Here is a 22,558-nt window from a genome sequence, read left to right on the forward strand (position 1 = left end):
AAATTCCCACTGTGTGTCTGGGCGGACGCATGAAAGACCCATCCATCAGAGACTCTGTTGTACCTGCTGGCATCCCTTGAACTCTGACCTCTACTTGTCTGCCATGGCGACTTGCTGCTGTTGGGGCAGGTCCAGGAGAATAAGATCAGTCTGTGGTGAACCGAGCAGCGTGGCTGAAATTGGAAACACATGCAAGGGGGTAGGAAAGAGAACACACGGGAAGATTTAATGGTGCTGAAGGTGGTGATGTGATGGATGGGGAGGGTGGGGGTTGAGGTGAGTGTGGCTTGGGGGGAAAAAAAGAGAGGTTTGGAGAAAATGGGATTACACAGAGAGTCAAGAGAAAAAAAGGGAACGGATTTAATGAGGCTAGGACCCTGCATGGCAAAGACGTTTGTAATTGACCTTAAGGTTAACCTCAGGTATAACTAAGCCCAAGATGTGTGTGAGCTTGAGTAGCATGTGAACACAGCGTTAGTTTCCCTGACAGTTCTATTTTCAATAATTGCCATAATAGCTACATTATAGATTGTAATTGCACAGGGTTGGGATTTCCATGTCTGGGGAAATAAACCTGACTTGGTTACATTCATAAAGCTTCATTACAGGGAAGAAAAAAAAAACACTGGAGGAAGTAAAGCTTTACGTGGGTCAGATTTATTTCCTCACCGCCTAATTTTGCACACTTGGGAGTTTCATTTTCTATTGTGTACATGCATTACATTATGTGCTTGAAATGGAGTCAATTATTCATCTGGAAGCTGAAACAGAAGAACCAGCTCTGGTTGTAAATATCCGCTCTTTTGTCACTTTCAGGTGTGTGTGTGTGTGTGTGTGTGTGTGTGTGCGTGTGTGTGTGTGTGTGTATGTATGTTCAAGAGGAGTGCCCTGAGTATGCACTTGAGGTTTAGGGTGTAAAAATGCTCCTTGAGTAAACGGGAATTGCTGGTTCAGAGACACGACAAAGCCTTTGGGTTTCTTGTGAATGGAACGTTAAAGAAACATGGAACAGTTTGTGAGCAATGGAGCAAATGACCGAGCGAGAGCCGGTGTATGAGTCAGGGTGTGAGTGTGTATTCATTTCTGAGTGTTTGCATTGGAGCACGAGTATGTGAAAACGAGTGTGTGAAATTAACTTTTTTCGCCCTGCGTGAGCATATCCCGCAGCAGCTTGATGAAAAAAATTTCTCTCGCTCTTCTCGCACTCTCCCTTTATCTGAGCAATAGACCCTGGGGCTGAAATATCTAAGTGCACATGAGGCAAGTTGAGACACAGCCGGAGATGGAGAACGGTGGGAGGGAGACGGAGATTACGAGGGAACGACAAACCAAATGCCAACAGGGAGGAATACCACAGGGAGGAAGGGATAGCTCACGAGGAGGACCTCTTTCTTCACCGGGTGTGTTAAGAGAATGTATTTTCAGGCTATATCCATGAAAGCTGATGAAAGTTTCTGTGTTTGTGTGTCCGTGTTGATACCAGTCTGACTCAGAAGCACTCTTCCTTTCATTCTGTCTCGCCTATCTCTGAAAGTCTTTCTGTCATTCTCTGTCTCGTCCATCTCTCCCATGCCCAAACTCTTTCATGGACACTCTCACCGGGGCAGGCTTGTAACTCAAGCCCTCTCTCTTTTGTCCCCTTTTCTTGTTCTTATCCTTTCATCTTTTTCAACTTTCTGGGGAAATGGGGTTCTTTGATGGGACAGAGACGTCTGCAATAGTCAGGAAAAGGAAAAAAAAAGGGGGGGAGACATGGGTATAATTCAGAGAATTGTGTGAGAGGGTGAAAAGATGTGCGGGCATGGGCTATAGTTTAATAGGTGAATTCAGAGCTGTCTGGAGTATAGATAAAATGTATTAAAAACCAAAAATAACGGTTATTCTGAATACATTATACTGAATGCTGGGAAAATGCATTGATGTTTAATCCTTGGTAGGTGACTAAGGTTGTCATTAAAGTTAAAATCACATGACTGTCTGCAGGTGTGATAAACAAGCCAGAGTAAATATACGTTAGGACTTCCTTGTAAATAGATAAGTCGTGGATCTGATCCTCCCTCTCTATTCAGGGATGCTTGCTCCAGCTTGATGTAGTCATCGTCCTTTACTCCTCTTTCCAAGTAATTGTCTTCTCTGTCAGTAAGATTGGGTGTCTTGGAAGCAGGTAAAATCAACAAACTGTGACGAGCAAGGGGTCCGCAGTTTTTAAGATGAAAACCCTAGCTTTGAAATCCAGATTGGTCTTAGTCTTGTCCAAAGGGATTTGCTGTCCTATGTTGGGAGATGACCTTCGAAAAAAGTTTCTCATTCTTGTCTCATTGATATATCATTTTCAATTAATCTGCATTTTGGATGATGAGCTTGTGATCTCAGACTTAATAATAAGTTTCTCCTGTCTCTCTGTCTGTTTTTTTCTTTTTTCAGCCTAATGATGGCCTCCTTCACTTCCATCAACACCTCTTTGGACCGCATGTTGAAAGTTCTCATGAAGTTTCAACATGTTCTCATGAAGATACCAAATCCAATGCTTGGAAACAACTCAAGACCTTTTATCTCATTAATTTGTCATGAAATAACGGGGAAACATAAAACTGCTTATCAGTCAATTGTCCAATTACTTTTGAGCCTGTGAAAATGGATGGATTCTGAAAAAAAAAAAAAGGCTGTTAATGCAAAATTTTTATTAAACCCTTTGAATTAATGCTGAAAGTCTACACTTCAATCACACCTCGATTTCATTTCAAATCCGTGGTGCTGGTGTACAGAGGCAACATTATGAAACTTGTGTCAGGGTCCAAATACTTATGGACCTGCCTGTACACAGTTGTGTGTGTCACGCTGGACTGAACAACTTCCACTGCATTATTCCAGAGTTTTGTTTGAAACAGCGAGTTGTAAGTAAATGAGATCATCTCTTGCAAATGGGGCTTGGGGGAAAAGGTCTTGTACTTGGTGTAAGGTCTGCAATGTAAGGCCTCATTCTGTAGGCAGAAGTAGGAGGTTCAATTATTCATGAAAAATATCAGACTCTTTAGTGAAAGCTAGAATTCTGTATTGTAAGACTAACATGGTTTTAACAATTTTTTAACTACTATATTTCGCAGGATTCCCATTGGCCAGTTGCACCGACACCTGATCGTAATCCTTAATACTTATTATTTTCTCTGTCAACTCATGATTATGCTGTTGTGTTCAGGCCACAAAATATAATAATTGGTTTTCTTACCTTAATTTCAGTAGAATAAAATAGCTGTGCAAGATTTCTTTGCTTATTTTTTTTCTTTGATTGCAGATGACAAGATTTATCAAGTAGGTTACGGGCCAGCCAGTAGTAACTTGGAGCCACTCTCGATTGTGCTTTTTAACACCGTCTCTGATCGATCGTGTGAATGCCACAGCTAAGAATACTCTTATTTGAGACTGGGTGTAACTTCGGTTGGTACAATGGATGTTATTATCTTTCTATAAATCAGCTTTGGGGACTACATGTTTAGCACTAAAGACAGCCTTAGTTATGACCTGTTGGAGCAAATGGCTTGAGAACAGCTTGTTTATTTAAGGCGTACTGATCCTTTTCACCTGTTCCCGTATTCATGCACATAAAACACTACCCAGTCCGTACAGGATTTCACAGAGGGGTTTTTTGTGTGATTTTTGCAGCCAAAAATGCTAGATTTTGCTATGGCTTTTTTTCAAAATTTCCTATGCAACTTTTTTTTTTTTTGCAAGAATTTTTTGTGCTTTTTTTTGTGGAAAACTACTCGAATTGGTAAAATTGCAATCGCATGAAATTGTTTTGAATGGCCTTTCGCCGCGATGTTTGTTGGTAAATGAGACCTTTTAGCTGTACTCATGTTCAATGCAGTGAATCGAAGACGGCATTGGCTGAATGTGTGTTGTGATGATGTCATATGACGCGTCTCGGCCCGAATCTGTGGAACTTCTGTGGTAATTTTGAAAAATTGCACGCGCCTGCGAATATTCCGGAGTTTTGCTTGATTTTGCGTTCATTTCTGCAATCGCAAAATCACAAAATCCTGGAGGGACTGACTATCACACCACAATACATACTCTCGCTTAACGTACTCATGATATGTTCTCTCGTACTCTCGGCTTCAGGACCGAGAACAGCCAATAGCATTCATGATCTGTCCCAGTTAAATCTAAACAAACCTGATGGCAGTTTGACAGTAGGTTAGCTAGACAGCTGTTCAAGGAAGCTGTGAAGGATTTCAACTTCACCAGTGCGTACTGACCTCATTGATGAGGATAATTTCCTATACAACAGGGCCCCATTTGTTTCAGGAATGAAGTCATACATATCTGTCACTGGCAGCACCAATATTGCTGCAGAAGTGCTTGTCTATCCCTGAGATGGAGTAGACATGTCCAAATGGGAGAATTTTTTAAGTATTAATTAGTAATATTATTCTTTTATCGACAATCCATATATACAGCTAGTTAACTGCTACCGTAAATGCATGAGTGGCTGAAAATATTTGGTTTACATGGAGGTGACATAAGCATTCTGGACAGCAATTAATGAGCACTTAAGGTTTTACCAGTTTCATACTTTGTGCATCCAAATCCTGAAAAAAAATCTTTCCATTATTATTATAAACCAAACCAGTTTGATTTTACTACACTGTAAACAATCATAAGTTAGCAGAACTCAAAAAAATTTAGGTAATCAGTTACATCAATTTTTTTTTCTTTAAGTTAATAAACTCCTTTTAAAGTTAGTAGAACTTTAAGATTTTGATCTAGTACTACACGTATATTAATTGCTCTTAACTTGAAATACTGAACAAACAAACATTATGATGGCACTTAACTTTAAATATTGAGTAAACAAACCGATTAAGTTGTTTCAACTCAAATCAGCTATTCTGATCACTTAATTTAAGTCTGACTAGACATTTTAAATATATATCAATCTCAATGCTATGAAGAACACCAAACACATGTAAGCACACATAAATTTGTACATTTACTAAACTAAACAAATGAATGCCCGATAGTCTTACGCAAACGATGATCACATTCAGAATAAAAAATTAACTATAGGCTAATTCAACCGAATTATGAGAAACAGACATGATTAATTAATTGCTTAGTTGGGTCTTCAGGCTATGCAGTCTGTTAGTTCACCTCACCTCCAGATCCGAGTCGTTCTTCCTTTTGTCACGTCCGTTCCCCGGAAACAGAAATGATTAGTTCACCTCTTGAGTCTTCGGGTTCAAGTCATTCGTACCACACAGACGTCACATTTAACTATCGGCACTGAAATGGAGGGAAAAGTTTACTTCAGGGTCCTTTCATTTTTAAAGATGATACATATAGCATTTGTGCAGCGAGACCATCTTGAGAAGAAAATTCAACGTGGTCCATTTGCCTAAACATGGATGACGTCAGACGCAAAAATGCTCTGCTGACAAAATTTAAGTTTGTTTAAATTTAAAGAGACAGGTTCGTTAAACTCAAAACAATAAAACAATTCACATTACTTAAAAGGTGTTACTTTCATAAACTCAAAAAAAAAGACAAAGTTCGAAATACTCATCAAGGTTAATTTATGTGAACAAATTTGCATGAGTTAATTTTTCCCTACTCAATACAATGAATTACTTTGAACATTAGGGTTTCCAGTGTAGTGCTTTAAAAGATTAATGCGACCCCAACCTAGTTTAAATCGTTCAACACTTTCTTAACCACTAGATCAGAAGTGGTTAAGCCTATATTAATGATTTGTGGAGAGAAAAATATGATCTAAATAATTTGGCTACCTCAGATCTCGCTGATCAGCCAAGACATGTCTGGTATGCCAAATTTCACCTCTTTGTACCTGCACTGGAGCTATGAAGCTAACCACCAATTACTATCATGCAGCTGCATGCCAAAAACATTACACACTTGCCTCTAACAACATAGTTTGTCTAAGTAATATCATAAACAGTGTAATAAAACAGAATACGACTCTATTAAAAATGGTAAATATATTTATCACACGGAGTGAATCCAATTCAAATGATTAGCATTACAGTTGTAAGATATGGAATGTACATAGGGGAAATCCCTAAGACACTTAAGATTATGAATGTAATGATTGTTGCTAGCATTAACATTAATATTGTATTATTCATGAGGCTGAGATAAAGCTTGGTGTAGGCATACTCTCTGTCAAAGACGGTTCTTTCTCTGGAATACTAACCCGACGGTACAAAGTGACAGCATGCCAAGCAACATCTGGACTGAGATGTGGATTGAGATGACAAATCCAAAAGATTGGCTCAATCGATTCCTCTGACCAATCTGTAGTGCAGGTGGTCCAACGTTTCTTTAGTTCCCCACTCATAAATTCAGCTCCTAACACCATGGTCATTTTTTACATTTTGTTTTTTAGTCTAATCCGGACATTTACGACCTCTCATTAAATGTGTATAGAAACATGACTTGAAGAACTCAAAGCTTGGAAGGGAGTAGGAAAAATCGTTGTTAGTACTGTACAGTTAACTTGCTTTGCAAATCTGCCAACAAAGTTAGTACAAAACAGAAGGCTTAACATGTAAATTAACCAAACCATTTTCACAATTTACTAGTTAGTTTAGAAGCAATGGCAGAGTTGAAAAAGATTTTCGTTTACAAGATTTTAAAGAAATTATTATTTTTTTTTGTAAATGTATTTTCTTTTTTTTTTTTTTTAGTAATAAATCAAATGTCCATTCCAAATCATTTTATTACAAAATTGGTTGAAGATGAAGCTTTAAACACACAGTAACAGGTTGGAGCTGTCGATGGATTTTTAAGTTATCTGTTTGTTTGTAGATGGTAACACCGCACCGTTGTGTGTTGGCCTAATCATCGCTGGACGCCTTTACTGTTTTTTGTGAACTATTTTGACCCTAAATGGAATGTACTGTTTTTGTAAACAATAAACCCACTACGCTGACCGTGTGCGGTTTGAAAGATTGCTGATACCTAAGCCTAGCCTACATTGTTTTGCCCCCCAAGACAAAACCCTTGCTCCGTCCCTGTTTAGAAGTAATATATACCTAGCACCATTTCTCATCAGAGAAAAAACCCCAAACAGATTCTTTGATGATTTCAGCATAATGCAATTTTAAATATGTTAATTAGTTGTCATGATCTATCCACTATAGTAGGCTCCTAGGCAATAACTAAGCATGCAAACTAAGCAGGCCAATACTAGCCTATATTTGAGGTAAATTCTCTTTAAATTTCTGTTTCCTCCCAAGAAGCTGAAGTTTTCTGTGTGAATAAGGTAATCAGACAAACAGAAACTAGCTAGCTTCACGTTCAAAAGGAAGCCTCGTCACGTTTCGAGACTTTTTCTTCAATGAGTTTGATGTCTGATTACACCCACAGGCAGCAGATGTTGTTCCTCCGTTTTCCCTCTCATGTATTTCTTGTCGTCTTCTTTTTTTCATCCCCCCCTCCTCTCGAAACCAGCCCCCTTTCTGGGTCCTGTCTTGTCCTGCTGTATACAGTACGAAAGCTTCACAAATCCCTCATCTTTCCGTACGGACACGACACTCCGTCCGTGGGAGACTCTTTTGGCGCGTCCTGAGAGAAATCATTTCCTCATAGTTTAATCTGAAATGGGTTGTTTTCAGTCAGATTTCCGTTCGTAGTTAAGGTCTGAACGGATTTACTTGTTAAAAAAAGCTTCGAGAAGTTGCTACAAGTGGTAGCATTGCTGTGCTGAGCTATCGCTGGGCGAGCCGTTAGCGTCGCGCGCGCACGGACTGCGCGAGGCGTGCGGCGCGAGATGTCTCACGAGCTGTCCGATCTGAGGGATTTAAAAAGTTTAAACTCGGATTATTAACGGAATCTAACGGAAATTTCGTCAAAATGAACCGACGGCGTGGACGGATATTTTAAAGATTAAAAAAAAGAGAGAGAAATATATATCTTTATATATATATCTCGAAATACTTGAGGTGATCTTCACTTTGACGAGTTCTTAAGAGTGGAAACTTGCTCGTGGGAATCAATGCGGTTTCAGTCGAAAGGACGTGCGGTCCGAAACTCACCTAAACGGTAAGATAATGAGGTAAACAAAAATCTGTTAACTGTTTTAATTTTTATGACAGAAGTTGAGTGTATGTTTAAAAAAATTTGGTTTTAATACGCTGCTATCTGTTTGTATGTATAAAAATGATATAAAATCCTAACACCACTGTTTTGGATTGGGATTTGTTGGTTTGTTTTTGTTTTTTTGTTTTTGTTTTCAGGGACACCAAATTTGACAGTCTTGCAAACATTGCAGCCTAATTATATAATTTGACTAAAAGTAGCAGAACCCGTTTGTGGGTTTATTTTATTTATTTTTTTTTTCCCCAGTCAGCTCCTATATGTCGAAGAAGACCTTGAAGTGAATCTGGAAGACACCTGAGAAGTTCATATTTCTTCTACATAGCCAAATCCTTAATGCTAAATAAACACACACACACACACACACACACACACACACACACACACACTTTGCTGAATTAGCACCTACACTGCTAAATCATATTAGTGAAAGATCAAACACAGTGTTAAATGAACTCTGTCCTACTTTTGTCTGTTATTGAAACACTGTAGGTTATAATTAAAGTAGCTGAAGGACTTATTTCAACATTATAGGCGGTTTGGTTTAGCTTTGGGAATTTTCCCACATTAATATTTGGTAAGCACCGCTCTATTCCAAATTTCAGTTGCAGGCTAAAACAAGCTAAGAGTTTGCTAGCCAGATTTATGCCCTAGCCTACCTGTTTAGCAAATGCAGACATCGACATGCAAAGAAAACCCAAAAAGGTTCAACGTGTAATACTTCTCAGATGCATCTTTTATTATTTACTTTCTCCGGCTTCTCGGCTAGCGTGTGTTTACCATCCGACCCATCATATTTGGCCACGACTGAATGAGAGTTCGGCTTCAGGCGGGTGTTTCTCTTCACACATCATCTTCTAAGTATGCCCGTTGTGTTTTGTTGATTTTTCTAATTGCTGGCTTGGATGGATTGTTCCTCCGCAGAATGAGTAAAGGCTTTTTGTTTTGCACTTATTTCCCAGCTGCTTGTAGATTCCAGAGACAGCCAAAAGGAAGAGAGAGAGAGAGAAAGGAGAGATTGAGGAAGAGAAAGAGAGAGAGGCATTGGGTCAGAGGCCTCAATGTGATGACAAACATGTTGGAGCCAATATCGAAATTTTCCAGCTTTCAGATGGATTTTATTATTTACATTCTTTCGCCGTAGAGTGTGTCATGAAACATTCATTTACAGTGCATTTATTAATTTAACACACATTTTTACATATACAATCACTCAAAAGTATAATTTACTGTAAAATTTGGGCTGTTCAGGGGCCAAACAGAGGCACACTGGGATTCAATCTCATGACCTTCTGGTTGCTAGTGCACAAGCATATGCAATTGTGACATGTATAAACCTAACACTGCACAAAAAGGTTTACAAATTTCAATGCGGTTATATACAATCTTAAAATTTAAGCGTGTTTGTTCAAGGGCCAAACAGAGGTTTGTCTGGGATTTGTCCTCACAACCTTCTGGTCACTATTGTAAAGCCTAATGCCCTTTTGACATAAAGTAAGAAACAAGGTTTACAATATACGTGGAGTAAATACAGTACAGCTCTTCGAGTTAAGAGAGTTTGTTCAAGGGTAAAACAGAGGCTCACTGGGATTTGACCTCACAACCTACAGGTCGCTAGTGCAGAGCCATTTTGCACCATTTTGACATATATACATCTAATACCACGCGAAACGTTTACACATCTCAGCAGGGCTATGTACAATCCTAGGACTTAGGGGGGTTTGTTCAAGGGCTAAACCGAGGTTTCTCTTGGATCTGACCTCACAACCGTCTGGTGACTATTCCGAAGCTTAATGCCCTTTTGACCCCACACACAAGGTTTACAATATAAGGGGGCTAAATACAATTTTATGAGTTAAGAGAGTTTGTTCAAGAGTTAAACAAAGGCCCAATGGGATTTGACCTCACAGTCTTATGGTCACTATTGCAGAGCCTTATGTACATTTGACATATAATAGGTTTACAATATAAGTGGGGCTGTAAACAATCCTAAGAGTTAAGGAATTTTATTCAAGGGCACAACAGAGACACGCTGAGATTTGAGCTCACAACCTTACAGTCAGTAGTACAGAGCCATAACCGCTGAGCAGTCACTCCCTTACAATCTGTAACGACTCCTGCATTTCTGTCAGTGAGTGAGTAAGCAAATCAGTGAGAGTCTTTCAGGCACTACAGATTGTCTGGACATGCTAGGCTACGTAGACTTACTCTTCTAATTTCAGTGAAAAAAGGGAGGAGACTTCAACTATTAATCTTTTTTTTTCTCTCTCAAGCTAACCATTCAAACCGTTTCCCATCAATCCTGGTGGTGAGCATTCCATTTATTTCCAGAGTGAAAGTAAAGATGTAGACGTCCCTGTTGCGGACAGAGCGGTTGTATTTGAGATTTACGGCTAGAACGACGGCGCATGTGTTATGGAAAACAGATATACAGGGAGACGAGAGTGGCACTGGATGAATGTATCTCCAGGGCATAGCTGCCAGAGCTGAGCATCAGCTACTGAAGAAGCACTTAATAAAAAACACACACACACACACACACACACACACACACACACACACACACACACACACACACAGAGAGAGAGAGGCAGCTGTTGGGTCTGCCCTAACCTGCGCAGCTATCGCACAAACTGAAAATAAAGATAAAAACAAATGTTACACATGTGCCACTTCCTAACCTAATATCAGATATCAGGTGTTAAAAAAGGCTGTAAAAGTAGGAGAGGATGAAAGCTTGAGAATGAAGGCCATTAATGGGAAGCATTCTCATTCACTGCAGTGATAATGTTATCCAGAGCAGGTCTCAGAACTGGGTCTGGACTTTCTCTTCCTTTGGACAGGAGAAAACAAAAAAAGAGCGGGAGAGAGAGAGAGAGAGAGAGAGAGAGAGAGAGCAGGGCCACCCAAACCTGTAAGATCTACACGATGATGTCTGATAGTCCCTTCACACGGTGGCTCTGGTGCTTGATCTGAAAATTCCAAATATCAGAAACACGTGTGCTGAGTTGCAACAGCATTCCTGCACTGATTGTGAATCGATAAGCTTGTGCAACTAATTTCCTTTTCTGTGCTGTAATTCCCCCGCCTTGTTCGGAGAGAATGTTGAACTTGGCCTTTTTCCACGGGGTGTGTTGATGAGTGGGATGCTGCTAATCCACACTGATGCTGAACAAGGGATCACAGATATATCACTGTTTAATCAAGGCTTTGTTTCATCGTGACCATGTTACACTCCGTCATTAAAAAAAAAAAAGAAAAAGCATTTTCCAAGCGTATATTTGCAACTTCTTTATCGAGCTTTCAGATTATGCTAATAATCATTTATATTGCACACACACTGGGCCTCACTGATCGAGCCGGATATGAAGGAATTTATTCATGAATCGATCACAGAAGCTTTCACACAAGAAATGTGGTGTTCATGAAAATCCAGTTAGTTGGGAGGAAAACATTTCCGTCCTACGTTTCCCTCCTATAAAGGAGACTCATTTGATCAGCTTCGAATCATTTAATCGGCAACAAGTTACTGCGATTTTATATACGGACTATGCTGTTTGAAGTTGAAATGGCTTATTGTTTCGAGACACTCGGGCGTTTCATATGAATGACTTGCAAGAAAGCACTCTTTAGTTGTAATTTCTGTTGTGTTCAGATTCTGTAATGGGGGCTTTAATGGGGTTTTGTGGGCATCACTACATGAGTAAAACATATTTAGTTTCAGTTTGGTCACAAAAAAAAACGTTTAACGCATTGCCATCAGTACTTCTGCATGCTATCTGGAAGGCACCAGAAGGATACCAGTCTTGAAAGGTTCCTTACACTTCACTCATTGCAGGCAGCAAATTTTGATGCCTCAGATGAGGGAGGAATTGAAGGGAAAAACAGACCTTAACTAACATTATTTTTCATTTGGGTTTGGGTCCCCGTAAGGGGAAGAGTCACGGCAAAGCAATACAACATTCTTCTAACCGATTCCATAAAACACCTACAGTATGGGATATTTTGGAGCACTGTGTTACACAGGGAATTCCACCATCATGATCAAAACATCAATTGAGGGAATTCGTTTTTAAAGTACAACATGTTAAAGGGAGAAGCAGAAGTCTTTATTTTTCACATATACATTAGAGAGCACTGAAATTCTTTTCTTCACGTATAAAAGCTTGTTAGGAAGCTGGAGTCGGCGCGCAGGGTACAGCACCCCTGGAGCAGAGAGGGTTAAGGGCCTTGCAGTGGCAGCTTGGTAGTGCTGGGGCTTAAACCCCTGATCTTCTGATCAGTAACCCAGAACTTTAACCATCGAGCCACCACTGCCCTCGTTGAGCCACCACTGCCCTAAAGGTATCACACCACTGCCCTAACAGTATCACACCACTGTCCTAAAGGTATCACACCACTGCCCTAAAAGTATCACACCACTGCCCTAAAGGTATCACACCACTGCCCTAAAAGTATCACACCACTGCCCTAAAGGTATCACACCACTGCCCTAAAAGTATCACACCAGAGATTTGTAAACTCTATGCAAGGTGCACTGGAGCTGTTCTGTTGGCTCAAGGTGGGCCATCACCTTACTAGCACACTTTATCAGTCCCTCTAGGATCTCGCGATCGCATAAATTAACACAAAATCAAGCAAACTCCGCAATATTCTGAGGAGCTTGAGATTTTTCAAAATTACAGCAGATTTGGGCCAAGATGCGTAATATAACGTCATCACAACGCACATTCAGCCAAAGCCCTCTTCGATTCACGTGCATCGAAAGAGTACAGCTAAAAGGTCTCATTTAACAACAAACATCACTGTGAAAGACCGTGCGAAACTATTTTTTGCAACCGCAATTTCGCCAGTTCGAGTAGTTTTCAACACAAAAAAGCACAAAAAACTCTGCAAGTTGTATCACAATTTTTAAAAAAAGCCACAACAAAAACAAGCGATTTTGGCCGGAGCAATCACCAAAAAAAGAAACTGCTTTATGTGGTTTATCATTGAATTTGATAAAAACATCCGTCCGGTTTTTAGCCTCAGTCACAAGCTAGCTTATTCTCAGCGTCCATATTTCTCCACAACAGTGTTGTCGCAGTATTAACCGCTTAAATCAAAGTGCGTTGTACCGAAAGCGAAGACTGTTAAACTGAGATATTGTTAATGTTTGGGTTTATATATGTATATACCGTATATATCAGGCTTGCTGCGATAGTCGGTGTTCCCGGTGTTACACGGCGTTCGGTCGCACACCGATTACATCACTTGCCCACCGCGGTACTGTTGCTTTGCTTTTTAATAGTAATAAAAATCATTTCGTTCAGTTAGAGAACAGGCTCTACGATTAAAAACCGAACACGTCTTCTCAATTCCCCTGCTCCAAACGAGTCAGCAGCGCAGATCAGCAGGAGTCAGGTTTCATTCATCACGTGATGAGAGTGAGGCGAGCTGACTGACAAGACGATGGCGGAAGCTTTGGTTTAATATAAGAGAGTTTCTCATTGTACTGTTTTATTGTTGGTGCGTTTTTCATTAAGAATAATGAACCCACCATTCAAGCAATTCAACATCAACAGGAACCGTCAGTGTGTGGTGTGGCCACCAGTACTACATCTCATCCTCATGGACTGCACCAGATTGGTCAGTTCTTGCTGTGAGATGTTCCCTCACTCTTCCACCAAGGCGTCTGCAAGTTCTCCATCACGTCTGGGGGACACACGTTTGCATGTAATTTTCCATCCGCTGTCCTTCCTGTCTCCTTGTAGCACTGTCTCAGGCGTCTTACATTACAGACATTGCAGTGTATTGCTCTGGCCACATCTGCAGTCCTCATGTCTCCCTGCAGCAGGTCTATGGCATGTTCACGCAGGTGCATGTGCAATAATTGTTTACAGTTCATCGAACAAGCATGAAGAACATCGTTTAAACCCTTTCCAATAAAGATCTGTAAAGCTTATTTGGATTTTACAATACAGTCTCCTGAAAAAGGGACGTTTCTTTTTTATTTACAGGCCTAAATGTTTTTCTTGTGAACGTACAGATGAGCTGCATGCCTGACAGGTGGCAGCGAGTCGAATGTGAGTTGTGTAATTGGAAAGTGAGTCTTTGCGATGGCTGACGTGCCTGATTTATGTGTGTTGTTAACCGCACAGGGGGGAAAGTGTTCTTTTCAAAAGGGAACTTGATGAGTGTGGGTGAACGCGTGTGTTTGTGTGTGTGTGTGTGAGCACTTGATGAACACACGTGCAGGTGATGGACTGGGAGGAGGTCGGAGACAGTAGCACTTTATCTCCATAACGCTCCATTTGCTGTGATAATGCGCTCGACTGGGTCTGCTAGCCAGGCACAACAAAACAACTTGGCTCTGTGTGCTTTATACTCAAACACACACACACACACACACACACACACACACACACACACACACTCAGAGTCCATTACTCTTAAACCCTGCACACCCGCGTACATATACACATAAACAAGCTCTCTTTTGTGTCCTATCTCACCGCTAGCCTTTTAACGCAAACGTGAAATCGACACTTCGTATCTCCTTATCTTACACACTCGCCTTACTCAAACTCTCTCTCTTTCACACACACACACACACACACACACACACAGAGCCGTCTAAGCCAGCTAATACTATCCCCATAACAACCACAAGCTCACAGGCAAATGCACCATATTACAAACACGAGGCCTAGCACAGATCCTCAAGGTCCTCATCATGAGATTAAACAAGCGCTGTGCTTTGGTCTCCAGACTCTACCATAACTGTTTATAACACAAGCGGAATTTCGTGCAAGAGAATCATTTGAGCACGATCGTCCTCTTGTTTGATCAATGCGAGCATGACATTTCCAAAAGTAAACACAAACTCTATTAATTGTCAACTTGACAAACCCTCAGAACTCGCAGCTCCATGAAGGGCACGATGGAGCGATGGAGCGATGGAGTGGCAGGAACATTTACCACTCAGTAAAAAATGTTCAAACTCATTCCTGAAATGTTTTAACCGTAAAACTTAGTGCATCTCCAACTTGTTCTGACCGAACCTTACTGTGCTCTTAACATGCTGTCCACTGTGCAGTGTTGATCATGTATAGAACGATGTCTCGAATGTAAATGTGATTCGGTTGTAACCTGTTTTTCTGTAAGGTTAACAACTCAAAGGTTAAGAGCTTGGAGCTGCCAAAGTACTTACAACATACTGCTAGAAGATTAACGACACATGGTCCATGTGCTGATGTTTAGCTTTTCTTTTTCTTTCTTTCTTTTTTTTTTTTGAAGAATTCATTCCCATTCCTAACGTCCCATTTGCCCCATTTAAATGGAAGATTAGCGGCATGCTTTAGCGGTAGAGTTCAGGGTCAGTTTAGGATTTTACAGTGAAGGTAGGTTACAGAAGATTAGGATTGCAGGTATGGCTATTAGGGTTACGTTTAAGTACTATGACTAAAGGGTCTACAGATTCTTCCACATACTCATGGTGCGGTTCTTTAGGTGAGAACCCAGTACTCACACTCGGGTCTGAGAGCATCTGAGTAAGGTGGGCTTGGTCCTTGAATCGACTCTGCTGCAAGGACTGAATCGAACATGTTTTGTTTTAAAGTAGTTATATGTATACATAATTTTTCTAATAATTTATTTAACTCTCCATACTTGGGTGATTCGTTTGATTTTTTTTATTATTATTGTTTTGCTTTGGTTTGTTTACCTTTCATCTTCGCCATAGTTCTGACCAAATCAGGTCACCTGATCAATGTTCATACTGAACAGGTAAGTCACTGGAATGAAATGGATTAAACACAGGTCGTGGTGTTAATGTATTTGTTACGGCAGTATTTAAGTGGGGAAAGTCACGCGTCTTCAGAGCTGGCTTAAAATGATTTTCTGGCCTCCTCAATCCGATGATTAAAATCACCTATGTCCTGTATTAAAATCACACCATTGCCAGAGGCTGCCAGATTTTTTAGTTAAGCATCCAAGAATTGTTTTCATTAGCTTTTCTAGACCACCAGCTTTAAATACAAGCATAGGGAATTACTCTAAATTTGGCCGATCCCGATCGTTCAAGCTTTATTTAAGTGATACGTAAGATTTCTGTTGACCGTCACTGTTAACTTTTTTTTTTTCCAGATAAAGTAATACCACAGATGTTGCCTTGGTTATATTATTTACAGTAATGTTGTAGATTGTTGTTTTAACTGAGAATCAAATAAATAAGCACAACAACTATTCATTTTCCAGTGAACATTTTAACAGGCCTTTAAAAATACACATTCATTGTTTCTTGAGACCTCGTAATAATTCCACACCAGTGATGACGTGACCGCAGCGCTAAAGTTTAACGTCATTGCGTGTTTCACGTCCTCGCGTGTTTTACGTCATCGGATTGCGATCGGTTCGTGAGATCGGCCAAATTTAGAGACTACCGATCGAGTCATAGAACGCCATCATCGGCCGATACTGATCGATCAGAGCCCCCGAAAGCCCCCGAAAAAAATTTCTTCGCCGTCAATTGCTACATGATGTAACATAAACACAAGGGACGATTTTTAAAATGAAAAATATAAACGCCAATACCATGATATACAGTATGAATGAGAAGATGGTGAGCATTGAAATAAATCTAACAGGAGTCTAGTGTAGTACCAAAATATTCCTGCATGAATAGTCCTTGTTGTAATTAACACATTAATACTGCAAAATATCTTAATTAAACATTATGGTTTCCATCTTTATTATTTGACAGCTTATAAAGTACTACTTGGTTTAAACACGCTATTTTTATTTTTACTTTTTTTTTTTTGCATGAGCTAGTACAGCGTAAGAACATCTAAACGCGTACAACTCACTTTACGTTACTAGTAATCTTCTCCAAATAATATTCTGCCCTCAGTGTCTCTGAGTAAGATTTCCTCATTGTAGATGATACTATTAATTAATTAATAAAGTTATTACGTATTTAATATTGACCTCAAAAGGCATTCGGTGCCGCTGGCTTTAAACTTGCACCTTGCATCAATCAAAGAACTTAAGTTCAAGGTCAGGACAGAACTGAGACACGCCTCTGTTTTCCACAACTTCTGCCCCATGTGCATAACTCGGAATAAGACGTAACGTCTAAATAGAGCTTAAGCCTACAGTTACGTCTGAGGTCTTAACGCGATACAACTTGATATTCGTTATTAACTCAATTCTGAATACTCAACTGCGTATGAAGATCATCGGATGCCGGCTACTGAATCTGGATGTCTTGAAGGTAATATTTGTTGCTGCGTAAAGATTTAACAGCAGAAAAATGAAATAGTAACGCCGAGGAGGTATTGGGCAAGTTTAACTAGTTATGCGTGCTATTTAGGTTGCTTGTGGTACGGGGTACGGATAAGATTCGGCTCCGTGTCGTCAACGCACGGTCACATTTCCCAACAACCGCAGGCAGTGTATATGTAACATATGGGTGAAGTTGTTTAAGAGGAAGTCCTTAAGAAGAAAGCAAAAGAAATTGTCCGTGACTGTTTGCAGACGTCAAAAAAACAGAAAAGTAAGAAAAACAAGGAGTTCTGTATCTTTCAGCACTATGACATTAGGCATTATCGTCCCAACAATGCGTCTTGCCCCGCCCTTCACCAAGTAATGATTGATTTATGATTGGGAGGACAGCAACAGAAATCTCAGGTGGTAAACAGGAAATTAGGGCCTAAAAATTAGGCCATTAAAAAGTCTTTCATGTCATGGCAGGTGTTCTGACGGACCAATATTTTCATCCTCTTCCCACTTGTCTGCATGAATAGCAATGAAAGAGAGAATTCGCCCAGGGTGGAGCGGTGTTAGAATTTTTTTTTTTCGTCATTAGACGTAAGTTTGTACTGCAAAAAGGCTACGTGCATAACTATTCTCTCTCTAACTATCCGTCTCCGTCCTGCCTGGGGTTACCCAGGAGGAGCCACATCCTTCACATTCTGAGCATTCCTCCACTCTTTCATTCTCTCTCACTCTTTCTCCACTGTTCACTCCTGTCGCTTTTGACGCAATAAGAACAGTAGCTGCCTTTATGCTTGACACCTGGCATCTGCCCGAAAATTAAGGCTCAATCCTTCACCATGAGCAAGACCACAAACACCTGCACGTGTGCGAAGATGCGGCTTTGTTTGCCCCCTGGTGGTCGAGCCAGACCTGCAGATCTCCGTTAGTGTGCCGAAAGCGAAATTCCTACACGGTAATTATTTGCTTCATTCACTGGCTCCATTAAACCATCATCTGAATTACTAGCAGTCAGAGAGGTGGTGCCAAGTCCCAGGATTCCGCTCAGCACTTTCTGAAGTCTGCTGTTCATTACAAGCTCTGAGGTTAAACATAAGGAACGCATTTCTGTGCGCAAACCGAGGAGGAGATTGCCGCTATTAAAAATCTAATAAATTTTTTTTTCTTTTAATGCATTTAACCTTTACTTAATCACAGAGAACTTTTAGGGCTCAAAAGGATTTTTGCAAGGGAGCGATGAATTGGTCTGCATTTGCCAAACGCTTCAGTTTCACCCAAACCGGTTCACTGCCAGAAAATGCAATTAACCTGTACACTCAACGGAATTTATAATTATGGTCTATTTTATATTATTTTTTGAAAGCCGCTGCCCTTACAGGACACACATGTAGGCTGCAGTATAATCGGTAGTAAAACCCTGACTGGGATTTATAGCTAGTGAGTAAAACCTTCAGTAGGCTCCGCTAGTGACTGTCAGAGTCTGTACAGAGTTATTTATGCGCTCCTCATTCTTCTGAGTTTTCTTCTGCTTCACAAAAGCCTGATTGTAGTTTAATTGGCTACGCTAATTACCCCTAGGTGCGATACCTTTAAGAAACTGTACCATGCAATTTGTCTGGCTAGTTTCTTCATTTTTAACTCCAACCCAAGATGAAGCAGAACTACTCAATTCTTCACCTGAAAGACAACTAATGAGGCATACGTCATTTCAGCAATGGGGGTGCAGTTGGTTTGGGGGTAGTTGAAGTTGCAATTGCGATAAGCCTGGCCAGTATCCCAGGACTCGACTCGACAGTGACAGACTTGAGACTTGACCCGATCTTGATGGTAAGTGACACTGGATGAAAGCCATTTGTGGGTTGAGAGTTCAAGATGGTCTACCTTTGTGCTGTCGAACAGAGTGGCGCAAGATAAGAGCAAATACCTAGTAGCTCAGTGCACACAGAATGACTGCTTCATGAGCCACAGATGACAAGATGAAGTGGCTGGATTAACATCTTTCAGAGGTAGAGGAGAACTAGCTTAATGGGCAGGAACTGGTTTCATTTCAACACCACCTTGACAACTCGTCCTCATCATTTCCCCTTGAGGGGAATCGGTGCGGGCATCTTTTGGTCGTTTCCAAGTTTGTTCCAAGTTTACACCTTGGAGAGGCGAGGAAATGAGTCAGCACAGATGCAGAGTTTATTGTGATCTGACCCAATTTCATTTCCTGTTCCCGAAAAAAAAAAAAATGGTGAACAGTAAGTCTGAGCAATAAAAACCAAAAAAAAGAGTGAATTCATAACGTACAGTATGCTCAAACTTTTCATTGTAAAACTTGCTTAGATAGTTACAGTAATAAACCTCACTCATGCTAGCAGTCTAGTACCAGTCAAGTTCTAAACCATAACGTTGTAAATGAAACTTACCTGATACTGACGTATTGTGAGCATCTGCTGAAACTGTTGTCTCCTTGCTGATACGACTCACTGTTCACTGTAATTTATTCCGTAATTCACCAAGGAAACAACTTCATGAATGTTTATGCTTACTACCAAGGGGAAGTGTAATTCTATTTTGCCACATGTGGTGTGGCCTCCAAATTTAGGTAAAGTGTGTAGGTCTGATGTCCTCTGATGGTTCGGCATCCTGTTAAGGGTATATTCAACAAATGAATATTTTTAATCATTTAAAAAATTTTAATAATTAAATATTTTTAATAATGTTAATCAATAACTGAAAACAAATGTTTTTAAATGAAAGCAGTTCTGAGATCTGACCAGGATAAGTGGACCTATAAAACACTAGATAGTGATTAGTTGTATCGGAGTCCAAAGCTAAGGTATGCTACACATCTATAAATAACTTGTAGTTTTTTCCCCAACTAGTAGTGTGTGCCAGAGCTGTAGGCCTATGGCCGTTTAAACTTTATTGCTATTGCAGTTCATTTTGTGAGATGGAAGCGTGCCTGGAATTTCTCTGACAGATGCAATGTGGGGTGTGAGCTTAAATTTCCAGGTCTCTCACACGTTCTCTCTTTCTCTTCCAGTTGATACGTCTTGGGAGTGATGCACTGGCTTCCCCTGGTTGCCATGGTGATTGCCTCGGCCCTGTTCTTCCCTGATTGTCCCAGTGTGCCCAGGCTTGTAGCTGCAACAATGGAGCCTGGCAACAACTTCAGCACCAGTTTACTGGTAAATCCAATCTCCAAATCCAGCGATTCTCATGCGGAATACATGTCAAGTGATAAAAAAGCAGCGGAAAAATTACCTCGCAGGACGGCAGATACACACGTTCAAATCGATCTGACAGTTAACGGCACATCTTCGTTTATGAATGAGGACTTTTCACCTGAAAGGCATCAGTACAAGAAGGCAAAGGCAGGCAGGATGAACCTCGGGTTGCAAACTTCGAGCAAACTTCAAGGACGACACAATTCCCAAGAGAACCACATACTTAGGGACTACACATCAACAGATGGTCAGTTTCAGGAGGATAGCAAGCTAGAAACTCATATTGAAGGAGATGGGACTAAAGACAATGGGCCGAATACGAAAAACGAGGAGGTGTCAACAGAAAGAAAGACTTTTAAAGAGTGGCCAATGGACCTGCACCCTGTAGATGGGCCAACAAACAAAGAGGATCTGCGGGAGGGGGGTGGAGAAGGAACAAGGGAAAATACATTGCCCACGATGCCCGCTGTGCCTCCTGAGGGCTTGGGATTGGGCCTAGATGGACTCCTGCAGATGGATGATGAACTTTTGCTGCTGGATACAAACCCTCGAGTGCGGTTCTCCACGTCCCCTTTGCCTCCCAAACATCCTCCTTTGCAGATAATGCTGGAATTGGGGCTCATGCCCGAGCAACAGGAAGAACATGGAATGGACGACAAGGGGTTAAAGTTGGAGAAAAGCGAAGATGAAGAATCCTACAAGAACCTCCTGCTGGATTTATCAGACTCATCAGGGAATGCGACACCATCCCTGCGCCGTAGAAAGCGGCAACTCGCACACACGGGCATTGAGCGCTCGGTTTGTGAGTCTACAAGCAGCTGGGTGATGGACCGGCGAACAGCGATTGACGTACACATGCAAAATGTCACCGTACTGGACAAATTTCCCACCAAGAAGGGCATGATGATGCAGTACTTCTACGAGACACGGTGCCGTGGGCCAGATCACCGCGGAGTACAAGCAGGGGAGCATGGTGTGGCCGGAGCTGGCTGCCTTGGCGTGGACAAGCGCCATTGGGTGAGCGAGTGTCAGACCAAGCAGTCATATGTGAGAGCGTTCACGTCAGACAACACCAGGGGGACAGGATGGAGGTGGATCCGCATCGATACGTCCTGTGTCTGCGTGTTGTACTCGAGGACACAAAAGAACCGAGCCTTAACCACACGTCAGGGGACAAGATGAGAGTGGGATGGGGAACAATTAAGCGATATACACTCACCTGGTTATGGTCATGTTATCAGGTACAAAGTGCCTTATAGCCCATAACATCTACCCCATCCATCATTGCAAACGGATCACCGTAAGAGCAGATATTTGGGAGATATTTGAGTTCATTCTTAGTACAGCAGTCACACTGACATGGTAGAGTTTGTGGTGCGGGTACGAATGGATAAGCCGCAGCAGTGTTGTTGTTGTTGTTGTTGTTGTTATTGTTGGGGTTTTAAACACCTCATAGTCTCTGCTAGGATGAAAAAGCGTCCATTAACCAAAAATCTCCAACTAAAGTTTTAGTAAACTGAAACTGGTAAAAGATGGAGGAAGATACACACACTGTACAAGGAATGTGTGATCTTTAGTCACCTACATGGTGACCAACAAATTAGGTGTCTATAATACAGTGCATCATGCGTACATGTTTAAAACCCCAATGACCTTCACACTACACACGTTACTATGCCATTGTACATGATAAGCAATTGGCTTACCTCCAAAGTGCAGCTTTGTGGTGGATTTGTACCTAAAACTGCACTCACACTGGCAGCCATTTGGCACTGTTGCTGAAATTGCTCCGTGCTTGTCTTCAGTTTACTGCCTTTTGTCATGGTTTCTCTGGTAGCCCCAAGGTAGTGTAATATTGACCCATGCTAGAAACCGGACATATACATATATATATATAAAACAAGCGTCTTCCTCATGAAAATGAAATTCACATGTGAATAAAATGCATCCACGCATTGCATCACAGTCTGTAA

At 41.0% G+C, this 22,558-nt stretch overlaps 1 protein-coding gene and 2 long non-coding RNA genes across 3 annotated transcripts; 2 read left to right on the forward strand and 1 right to left on the reverse strand.

Annotated features, from left to right (window-relative positions):
• Positions 1–982: 982 nt before the first annotated feature.
• On the forward strand, positions 983–2,512 carry LOC128603724 (uncharacterized). Its single transcript, XR_008385054.1, has 3 exons — positions 983–1,063; positions 1,228–1,400; positions 2,425–2,512. It is a non-coding gene; the product is annotated as an uncharacterized LOC128603724 (long non-coding RNA).
• An 86-nt stretch (positions 2,513–2,598) lies between these two features.
• Positions 2,599–7,455, reverse strand: LOC128603729 (uncharacterized). Its single transcript, XR_008385055.1, has 3 exons — positions 7,385–7,455; positions 5,157–5,283; positions 2,599–2,981 (listed from the first exon to the last, which is right to left on the reverse strand). It is a non-coding gene; the product is annotated as an uncharacterized LOC128603729 (long non-coding RNA).
• LOC128603718 (uncharacterized) lies at positions 7,300–22,292 on the forward strand. Its single transcript, XM_053618366.1, has 2 exons — positions 7,300–8,061; positions 20,402–22,292. Exon 2 carries the CDS (start codon positions 20,421–20,423, stop codon positions 21,765–21,767), a length of 1,347 nt encoding a protein of 448 aa, XP_053474341.1. The 5' UTR covers positions 7,300–8,061; positions 20,402–20,420; the 3' UTR covers positions 21,768–22,292.
• The last annotated feature ends 266 nt before the right edge of the window (positions 22,293–22,558 follow it).

Source organism: Ictalurus furcatus, chromosome 2 (genome assembly GCF_023375685.1).
Source record: "Ictalurus furcatus strain D&B chromosome 2, Billie_1.0, whole genome shotgun sequence".
Lineage (NCBI taxonomy): Eukaryota > Metazoa > Chordata > Actinopteri > Siluriformes > Ictaluridae > Ictalurus > Ictalurus furcatus.